The sequence below is a fragment of the Trachurus japonicus genome, chromosome 8 (genome assembly GCF_045865225.1).
Source record: "Trachurus japonicus isolate A0001 chromosome 8, Traja_1.0".
NCBI lineage: Eukaryota > Metazoa > Chordata > Actinopteri > Carangiformes > Carangidae > Trachurus > Trachurus japonicus.
In genome coordinates, this window is record NC_140914.1 from 32,257,814 (window position 1) to 32,268,933 (window position 11,120).

Sequence of the window (11,120 nt, forward strand, 5' to 3'; positions counted from 1 at the left end):
ACCATAACATACATCTAGTCTCACTGAGAATGGTGGTGATGTTATTTACAACATGGAAGTGTTTTCTTTTCTTAAACAAGACTGCTTGTTATCTGCTTACAGGTTGGTGGAGATGTCCCAGAGACAAATTATCTCTTCATGGGCGATTTTGTGGACAGGGGCTTCTACAGTGTGGAGACGTTCCTTCTTCTGCTAGCTCTTAAGGTACTCTTTGAATTTCAATCCACTACTCCGCTGCAGCTGACCGCTTATCAAGAGGCGCGTGTGTTGAGACCTGAATATGTTGTAAAGAAATGTACGTGGCATACTCATCTTTTTGCCTTTGTGCTGCTAAAGGTGCGTTACCCAGACAGGATAACCTTGATCCGGGGGAACCACGAGTCCCGGCAAATCACCCAGGTCTACGGCTTCTACGACGAGTGCCTCCGCAAGTACGGCTCAGTCACTGTCTGGAGATACTGCACTGAGATCTTTGACTACTTGTCCCTGTCTGCTATCATCGACGGCAAGGTGAGACGCTGTGTCTAGTACGCCTACTGACTGGTGACCAGAATGGAAATGAATGCTCTAAATTCCGTGACATGCAAATGCTTGTTATAGACTTGTTGTTGCTGCTCTAATATCTGGTTGATTAAGCTGCATCCCGTCCATCATCTGTCCCACAGATCTTCTGTGTCCACGGTGGCTTGTCTCCATCCATCCAGACACTGGACCAGATCAGAACCATCGACAGGAAACAGGAGGTGCCCCACGACGGGCCCATGTGTGACCTCCTGTGGTCGGACCCTGAAGGTATACAGGACTCTCTCAAACCTTCAACAATGTGTTGTTAATCCATGTGCTTATTGATCATTATTATCATTATTAATCAGTGGGTATGTTGACACAAACCACAGTATCAAGTTGTATGTTCAGGGTTCTTACGGATCCTTAAAATGTCTTACAAGGCATTGAATTCATTAATCTAAAAACAAGGCCTTAATTGGCATTAAAATGTCTTAAATCAATTTTTCAAAAGTCTTAAAAATGTTAACACTTGGTGAGTGGTATTTTATGGTTGTAATTAGTCTCAAATCTCTAAATAATTGATAACATTTCGACATAGAGAAGTTAGTGGTGGCCGTCAATGCTAAATTTCTCACCGCCTCCAGCTCCCTAGTCAGTGTTTTTTTTTTCAGACTTTTTCTGCATTTATTTTGAAAGGACAGCTGGAAAGAGACACAATCCAATGTTCATGTAGCAGTCACTTTACCTTGGATCACATAGGAAAGTTTTTCAAATTGTCCCTAACCCTATGTAATTGATGTGGTGTTTTTTTTTCTTCTCTTTTTTCTGCATTTGTGTTTATTGTGAAGTCGGTCTTAAATTTCATTTCAAGTGTCTTTAAAAAAGTCTTAAAAAGTCTTAAATTTAACTTGGCTTAAGCTGTAGGAACCCTGATTTTTATATCGTGTCATTCATGCTACATTGTGAGCTGCACATGGACCATAAACAGTTTGGAAAGAACAGGAAGTGCAGATTGTAGATGGCTGAGTAGGGATTACACCACAGGTTCAATGTCCACTAAAAGTAATGAGTCGTCACCTTAACTGCTGCAGCAGCAAAGATAGTGAGCTGTTCATTCAGAGTGGGGTTTGAACCATGTTTTACCTGATGTTACTGTATCTCTTCTCACATGTTTTGCCTCTGTTTGTCCTGCACAATGAAATGCATTATGGCTACAATATACTTGAACTTTCCCACATACCTGAATTGTGTTCCCCCCTCCCCCCCCCAGACACCACCGGCTGGGGCGTGAGTCCGAGAGGAGCCGGATACTTGTTTGGCAGCGACGTGGTGGCCCAGTTCAACGCCGCCAACGACATCCACATGATCTGCCGAGCGCACCAGCTGGTCATGGAGGGCTACAAGTGGCACTTCAATGAGACGGTGCTCACCGTGTGGTCAGCACCCAACTACTGCTACAGGTACACACACAAGCAGTTAACGGTAACCTGTGTGCTCTGACTGGCTTTAGGAATCTTTATTCTACTCAGTGCCGTGGACCGAGCTAAGACTTCAAGCCAGTCCGTTCAGAAATCAGAGCTTTTTATATTGAGGTTGTCGTCGTTATTAAAGTTATTTTAAAATACTCACAGGACAGTCATAACATTGTTTTGCAGTCATGGAAGTTAAATCATTTTCTGAAATCTCTCCATAATTAATTAGTATCATAAACTTGCTATGATTTGTCATCTCATCTCTCAACCACCCTATCACTCAGTATGTTTACATGACACTTGAAAAAAACGAATTATTGCCTTAATGCGACTATAACTGGACAACTGAAGTGCATGTAAACGCATTAGTTAAATTATTAAATCATTATTAAAAATCAGCGCCAGTGAAGAGAGAGCAGCGGCCACCGCTCAGGACGAATGAACGGGAAATAATAATTTAAAACACTCGCTCGTCTCCTCAAAGCGGCCGCACAACAACAACCCTCCTCCTCCTCCTCCTCCTCCTCCTCCTCCTCCTCCTCCTCCTCCTCCTCCTCCTCCTCCTCCTCCTCCTCCTCCTCCTCTTCCTCCTCCTCTTCCCCCGGCCCGTAGGCTACATGTGCATATGTTTACAAAGCCGGCAAGGAAGCAATCTGTAGAGCGGCGGATAACGTTATACGATGTTACGACGTGTATTTGTGTAGTTTAATCTGTCATAAACAACAGATCACTTATGGGGCGCGTCAAAAAAAAAAAAGTTATGGGGTGCGTTTGTGACGAGAGCTGGGACAGCGCAGCTGGGCGGAGGCTCTGATGTTCCCAGGTTGGATTTCATCCCAGAGACGCAATAAGCGACACACACGGAAGCAGAGAGCCTCCACTCTCCCTCTTAATAAGTTAAACCATGACAATTACTCCAAATCTGTTTATTCAAGGTAAAAATGTAGAAAAGTTAAGCTAAACATCCTGTAGCCTATAGTTTCTGCTGCTGGATCATAAAACTTAAAAAAAAAAAGTTTTAAATACATTTTGAATAAATATTTAAAATTATAAACTTAAAAACCTTAAACACACATTGGCACTGTTTATTTAAAGCAGATATCAGTGGAATGTTTTTGTTAATATAAGTCCTAAATAGTCCTATTTTCCGTCAGCAATCACTTACATGAAGTATTTCAGCCTAAACACGAGTCTCTCCGTCACTCTGCTCTGCTGTAACCCGAGGAGAAAATTTTTCCTTGTGGGATACAAGTGTTATCCAATGAGGGGAGAGAACGGCATGAAGGGCTGTGTGTGCAGCCAAGGGATGCGCGTGAATGTGGTGACGTAGCACGAGGACCAATTGATGCCTGACAAGGGCGGGGGCTGCTAACTCATGGTGCGTTCAAGGAAACTCGTACTTTGTGTTTTTCCTTCCTGTGAAGTCATACCAGTTCGATCTGGTACGAGTTCACGGGTCGGAAGTTACGAGTGGCCGTTATAGGGAACTTTCACAGACAACAGGACGGTAAAAACACGAGCTACGGGTTACCTGGAACGCTACCAAGTCGTAGTTGTGACTTGAAGCTGTAACTTACGGTTTCAAAAGCCTGCCTTGAACACAGCATTAGCCGAAACGGCCGTGCCACTGATATCTGCTTTAAGGTAATAATGTAGCATGGTCAAGCTATAAATCCTGTACACCCCCCCCCTAATCGTGTAAATAATCGTGATTTCAATATTGAACAAAATAATCGTGATTATGATTTTTGCCATAATCGTCCAGCCCTAATGTAAATTGAGACAAGGACAGAAGTCCGACTTGACGCCAAAATCAAATTTTGAGCATAGCTTCATTAAGCTCTGCATGTAAACGTACTGACTACCAGTCGAGCAGGAAAGCTTTGATTGCAGGCTGCCTGCTCATCGTCATGCACTAAGTCTTATTCAGTGTTGAACTTATCCCAGTGACCTGTACATCCATAGGTACAGAGCTAACAGGAGCTGCTGATAGTTTTACTTTGATGATGTGAGTTCGCCAAAATGTCAACAAATACGGAAGAGTGTCCCAAGTTGTAGCCCACAGCTTCCTGTTGCATCTTCCAAAGCACTGTGGGAACTGTAGGCCCAGAACTGTTGAGTCATCGTAGTGAACTTCCTCTTCCCAAACCCAAATAAAAAGTCTCTGGGCAACAAATTAAATCAAAGGCAACTGGACTTGTGTTTGTCTAGGAAGACGTTTCGCCTCTTATCCAAGGGGCTTCATCACTTCACAACACATCGGTCTGACTAGTCAGACTATGGTCATGGTCGTGGAATGACCTACAAGCCAGGATGAGATTGGGCTTTTAGTCACCAGCTGCACCTGTGACAATTAACTTAATTCTGTAATTGTGCTGCTTGTTTTTGATGTTTGATGTCTCTTGTTACCTTGATCTTGTTGTGTATGTTTGCTTGTATCTGTATTTCCTCAGGACATCCTTGAAAAAGAGATTTTTTAATCTCAATGGATCATTCCTGAATAAATAAAGGTTAAATAATAATTAAAAAAAAGACTAGTTCTGATTGGCCAGACTGGTCCAATTGCCTGAAACTCAATTTGTTGCCCAGAGATAATGACGACCTGGATGAATGAGAATATCCAGACCAAATAAAAAGAAAGTCACGCTGATCAGCGTATTGAAGCGTGCATGGGTGCAATGAAGTTAATGTCCAAACAAGGTTCCACTGATAAACAGAAAGGTGTTTATTTCTGATCTTAAACTAAACAAAATCCAACTTATTAGTAAAACAAGCCAACATGTATTTTAAGGCACGGCACGGTCAAAAAACTGTGTTTTGATCAGCAACACCTGGCACTGATTGCCCATTGTTCAAATACCCCCTGGGCCCCCAGTTTGTTAAATCACCTCCTGTTTTTACAGAAGCTTACCAATTAAAACCCACCAAAATAAAAGCCCAAACGGCTCCTACAGTCATCATCGCTCTGACAGTTAATGACTTGTCAACATGGTTCATATGTTCTTGAAACGCTGCCCTTCTCAGTCCATTCATTAACATGTATATTACCATCTACTTTAACACGTGAGGTTGAGAATGAATGAGCACAAATGTCCAACAGGGTCTGATTTGTAATAATGATTCATTTTATTTATAGAGCGCTTTTCACCTGGAGAACAAGTCAACAAGCGCCTACAATAAAGATTTTAAAACATACAGAAAACCATCAGGAAAACGTAGTCGGACTCTAAAAACTCTAAAAGAAACCCCTAAAATTAAGAAAAATTGAGTTAACAATAAAAATCTAAAACGCATTGTGTGTGTTACCCGTCATCTGTAAACATGTGAGTAAGCTAACGTTTGTTTTGTCTCTCCGGGCGATCAGATGCGGCAACGTGGCGGCCATCTTGGAGCTGGACGAGCATCTACAACGGGAGTTCATCATCTTTGAAGCGGCGCCGCAGGAGACCAGGGGCATCCCCTCCAAGAAGCCAGTAGCCGACTACTTCCTGTGAAGGCCTCGAGCAGACAGCCATGATGTTGTAGAAAACCTCCGGTACCATTTCACACCTGCCGCCGCACCCCACCCCGCTGCCGGACGGTCCTGTCAGTCGGAACTCACCGCAGTTTGACAGAAAACCCGCCAAAAAAAAAACCAAACAACCCCCTCCACCTGCGCTGGAGCTTCACTCCAGCGCTGGAGCTTCACTCCAGCGCAGGTTCAGCTTGAAGAGCTGGATTTTTGCCGCACTGCCCCAGCCTGACAGAGCAGTCACTGTGAAAGGTGTCGGGGTGAGGTTGATACCGGACCCATGACTGTTGTCACTCGTCTTCAGCTGTACACGGTGGTCGTTCTCTCTCTGCCCTCAGCCTCCTTCCATTTCCATCTGCTGTCCTCTCACTGTAGATACCACACTCTCTCCCTCTTCCACTTCTACACCACCACATTTGTAGGAATTCTTTTTCATGACGAACATTATTTAGTTATAGAAGTATTTGGAAGGAGTTAGATCTTTTTTTTTTCTTCAAAAAATATGCAGGTGTAGGAAGTTTCTCAAGTTTATCTTTTAAGGAATTCCTTCAGTGCATATGTTCTTCTGTTTTTGATTATTATTTTTATTTTTTTGAATAATTGTTGCTGCCAGGATTAAATGCAAAATGACCAATCCCCCTCCCCACCCCGTTTTTTGCTCTTATGTTTCTTTTTAACTGTCATTTTGTCATTGTGAGTCACTATTTAACATACCCAGTGCTGCTGCTCAGCACCATCACAATAAACACCATCAATGTAATGACTCCCACTAGGAGTCACTATATTCACCGATGTTTTCTCTCTTAATTCCTTTTAATCTACAAATCTCTGTAGGTCTGTCAATTTTGATATTGTGAGAATAAAGTTTTTGTATTAATGCTGATTAATTTCAGGTGTTTTAATGACACATGCATCGTGATGTGAGTGGGCCCATAGAACTGTGTGTTTGACCCAACATGACAATTGTGTGATTGGGTTGTGTTGGTGTGTCCCAGTCAACTCTGAACTTCCACGTACAGTGTGCCACTTACTGGAAATGTATAAGCACATACGTACATGCACTAGAAGCTTGTTTTCTCTTGGTCTTTATTGGGCACAGATCAAATTGGATATCGAGTGTTTAATGTTTCATGCATTCTTGCAGTCCTGGGTGTTGTGCACCTTTCAGACCTCATTAACATGATCTGCTCGATCAAGTGGAAATAATGTGCTTTAATAATACGCCCAAGATATTAAGCTGCAAAATTCATAAAGCTGATAACTCATGATCAGTAGGTGTTTTTATTGGAGAATATTGTTTACCTGCACTGCTACAGCAAACATGAGTCCTGTGTATCTCATAATGACAGCAACACATAGACATGATGTGTAGATGAATGAAAGATAGTGGAATCAAAAGTAACAGCACTCTAAAAATTGTGTAACTTCTCCAGACTTTGTCGCTGAGAGAAGTCAGGTTTGTCTGGGAAGGCTTAACTGTAAAACACGCCTATATTGTCTAATATAGTAGATGTCAGGTAGGTTTAACTACTGTTCACTGTTGCAATGTGTTTAGTTTGTCAGAGACCACATACAGAGGAGTATAATTGATCTCACTGAGAAGCACCAGATTACATGATGTTGATAATCTTATGAACTAGATGGATGTCAGAGAATGTTATGTTGGGAAATTTTTACATATGAAATGTATTGATTTTTGTCTGTGGCTAACAGTTTGATGACAAAAGTTGAACGGGTAGGAAAATGTATCAGTGTCTGTTAAAGCAGAACTATGCAGGATTTGGGCTGTAATTATTGTGGCTCAGAGTCACTGTGATGGTTGAGTGACCTGTTATGAAGTGAATGGGGTCTAGGCCAATGCGCTCACCCCCCCCACTGGCTGAAAACCGCACTTGCAAGATCAGTCGTCCGTCTCGGTGTTACAAATCTCGTCAATGGATAGAAGTATCGCGAGAAACTGCCTTACGGCAGTACGAGATAAGAACGCATATGACGTCATGCATGTCATGAATCGTGATTGGTTTGAGTTCGGAAAGTCGGAGGAAACCATGGAAACATGAAATGTTTGTACTGAGGAAGTTCAGCTTGTGGCTAACGGGGAGCTAATGCTAACACAGACACACACACCATGGGTCTTTTATAAGATAATGTAATACATCATGACACACACACACACACCTTCGCGTTTTGGAACATTTATTCATCTGTGTGTATGTCTGTGTCTTTGTGCCTGTGTGTGGCTGTATTAGCGTTAGCTCTGTGCTAGCGTTAGCTCCGTGTTAGCATTAGCTCCGTTAGCTCCGTGTTAGCGTTAGCTCGGTGTTAGCAGGGCTTAGCAAACAGCAGTAAACACAAGCACGTGTAGGGGGGGTGGAGGAGGTGGCGGCGGCGAGTTTTTTTTTTTTTTTTTACGACAGTGACATGTGCCTACCAGAACTGTGGGGGAGCTCCGGAGAGGGAAAAAAAGAGAAACCAACGAAGGAGCGAGCTATTTCCGGCCGACTTGCATTGTTCTGCTTTAACAAGAGAACATCCAGTGTATGAGCTCTGTATGGCTGATTCATCCAGGGAGCTGCAGCCTCGTAGGTGTGTGGAGTCAGTCCGAGTCAAACAGCTGCACCGACCCACTGACACTAAATGCAAACTAGAAAATTTCCTCTGGGGAAATTTTGAAAGGCCCACGGGGCTACTGCCGGTCTTGCCATCTCTGTCAACATGGGAATCAAACCCACGATCTTAAGGTCAAGACAGAGCTGATCAGACAGACACATGATCATCTGTCTATAAGCACTGATATGGAGGAGCTGTAACCACATTAGGTTACCTGTGTGTGTGTGTGTGTGTGTGTGTGTGTGTGTGACTGACTTGACACATGTTATGAGCTGCATCCTGTGTCAGTCTGATTTAGCTGCGTCTGTGTTTATAAACATTTAATCGAGCGCCAGGTGGATTGTTTATGAAGTTAACGAGCTCTGGCCTGAGAATCAGACATTACCACAGCAACTCGAGGTGGTTACCACGGCGATAGGGGCCCCCCAGGCTGAGACAGACAGAAACGTGGAGAAAAAGAGCAATTTTCTGCCTCTGCACCGGTCTCGCAAAAGGCTTAGCATGACAAAACGGTAACTCCTATCAGAACAAAACACAGATCAACGTTGCTCTAAGGACTTAATGAAAAATGTGGTACGATTTGGTGTTTCTACAGTAAATATTTTGGAGACGCTGGCAGTTTTAAAACATCGGTCCGTTCTGCTTCTCAGAAAATATTTGTATTGGACTCAATGAGGAGCAGAGACAGACGTGGCCGCAATCAGAGGCTTATTCTGTAAATTCTGTAAGTCTCTCTGATATTTTGAGCACATGATATGAGAGATAACAAGTTTGTCTTACAAATTCTGAAAAAATTATGTGTGTAGAGTGTAAATTGTGGCCGTGCTGACAGTTTATCCAGAAAAAATCCTGAATGTTTCTTCACTCTCTCCCACTCTAACCGATGATGTCACGCACTCTGACACGAACATTCTGTCCAATACACACCCATTATAAACTCATAATTTCTCCAAAAATGATCATGGTCATTGATCATGGATTGATCAAAAACTATATGACCTATCAAAACGTGGAGTAATAGGACAATACACAAGACTTGTGTCTACTGTTTTAAGTTTAAATGGAGTCTCTAGGTGAAAGTATGCCTGAGCAGTAGACGTTTGTTAAACTCCAATGATTGGTCTTTTTCTCTCTTTTTTTCCCAGCCCGTCCCATTGACTTACATGCAAAAATTTGCGCGAAAAATTCGTACACACCGATCCCGATCAAGACGCACGTTTTGATATATAATTTGTCCTTTGTGCCCGGTGCGATGGCCCGTGGCCCTAATGAGTGACGGTTCCCACATGGAGCAGTGGAGTGACGACACCAGGCCGCTGCTCTCCTGTCGGACCAGTTTTCACTGCTAGTTTTTCAGGATCGACCGACGCAGCTCCACCTCCGCGCCCTGATGCGTCCAAGGCAGCCCGGTAGTAGAGCGGTAGTCAGACTAAAGGCAGACCGGTAGTAGAGCGGTAGGCAGACTAAAGGCAGCCCGGTAGTAGAGCGGTAGTCAGACTAAAGGCAGACCGGTAGTAGAGCGGTAGTCAGCCCGGTAGGCAGGTAGTCAGAGCGGTAGTCAGCAGGGACAACACCCGGAAACACTCCCACTCCCACCGCTCAGCAGGTCGTCGGCACCGGGGCTGCAAGGCTGTACTCTACGGTAACTAACTAACTAACAGGTAGTCACAGCTCAGCTCAACATTACATTTACATTACATTTACTTAATGTTTGTTCAAGCTCGGTTGCTGAATAATTGCTCCAGTAGATAAATTACTTTTTTTAAATCTGGAAATTTCTCCAATTCCCAAGAAAAAGGAGAGTTGAGAAAAAGGGAAAAGTTTGCTCTCAGACTAAGCTGCTACTTCCCTCAGGTGATTATCTAGCCGGTTTATTTGTATTACACGAGCAGGAACTGACCTTTACACCAATGATGATAATAATTATCGATAAACACATTCACATGTCGGTTCATTTGGAAAACTCAAACAAACTCCAAACCGCAGCCATGAAGGAGCACGAGCGCGATGCGATGAGTCATTGTGACTCAACTTCATTCAGAAACATCACTGTTTATGTTGGTTTTCTTGCTTTCCCGCCGAAACGAACGAGATTATCTAAAAACTTTAAGCCGTAGTTAAAGTTTAAAGTCGTGTGGTGAATTCGGCCCAAAGATTTCTTGTTTTATTTAACTAATATTTCCCCTCTGCTGCGAAATAGCCTATTGCGAAATAACCCGAGGCGTCCATGTTCATGACCAAGCTGATGTTCAGGTGCATCTAATGAATTAGAATGACATGGAAAAGTTCATTTAGCTATGTCAGAAGTTCAATTTAAATAGTGAAACTCATATTATATAGATTCATTACACATGGACAGTATTTATTTCTTCATTTATTTTAATTAATGATTATGGCTTACATTTAATGAAAAACCCAAAATTCAGTAAATCAAAAAAAAAAAAATTGGAATATAGTGAAAAAGTTCACTATTGTAACCTAATGATGTCACACTTTAATCAGCTGATTAACTCCAAACACCTGCAAAGGTTTCCTGAGCCTCAATCAGGGATGTCAAACATGCGGCCCACGGCCCAAAATGGCCCAGCAGAGGGTCCAATCTGGCCCATAGGATGAATTTGCCAAATGTGGAAAATTACATAGGAGGGATAATTCTGTTGAAATTGCACATATTTTGCACATAAATTTCAACTTGTTCAAAATATGTTTTGTAAAAGGATAGATCATTTAATAAACATCTTAATAATGTGCTTCTTTGCTCTAAAACAGACGGAAATGTTTATGGTTCTTGTTCTCTTGTTCTCTAGCTGCCGTTTTACTGGTCCGGCCCACTTGAGATCAAACTGCACTGTATGTGGCCCCTGAACTAAAATGAGTCTGACACCCCTGTTTTTAAATGGTCTGTCTGGTTCACTATGATGGAGAAGACTGCTGATTGACCTCCATCATATTCTACTGTATTGAGATGCACTTGTAGGTGAACGAGTGTGCTGAGGTTTGTTTCTTTGTCTGTGTTTCAG

General features: G+C 42.7%; 1 protein-coding gene across 1 annotated transcript in view; it reads left to right on the forward strand.

Moving 5' to 3' along the window:
* Nucleotides 1–6,373, forward strand: part of LOC146983776 (serine/threonine-protein phosphatase 4 catalytic subunit B) — a 9,546-nt gene extending 3,173 nt beyond the window's left edge. The window contains exons 5-9 of the mRNA XM_085785222.1: nucleotides 103–204; nucleotides 337–510; nucleotides 666–792; nucleotides 1,778–1,967; nucleotides 5,344–6,373. Coding sequence (XP_085641348.1) covers nucleotides 103–204; nucleotides 337–510; nucleotides 666–792; nucleotides 1,778–1,967; nucleotides 5,344–5,473 — 723 coding nt within the window. The 3' untranslated portion in view covers nucleotides 5,474–6,373. The remainder of the gene's footprint in view (nucleotides 1–102; nucleotides 205–336; nucleotides 511–665; nucleotides 793–1,777; nucleotides 1,968–5,343) is intronic.
* The last annotated feature ends 4,747 nt before the right edge of the window (nucleotides 6,374–11,120 follow it).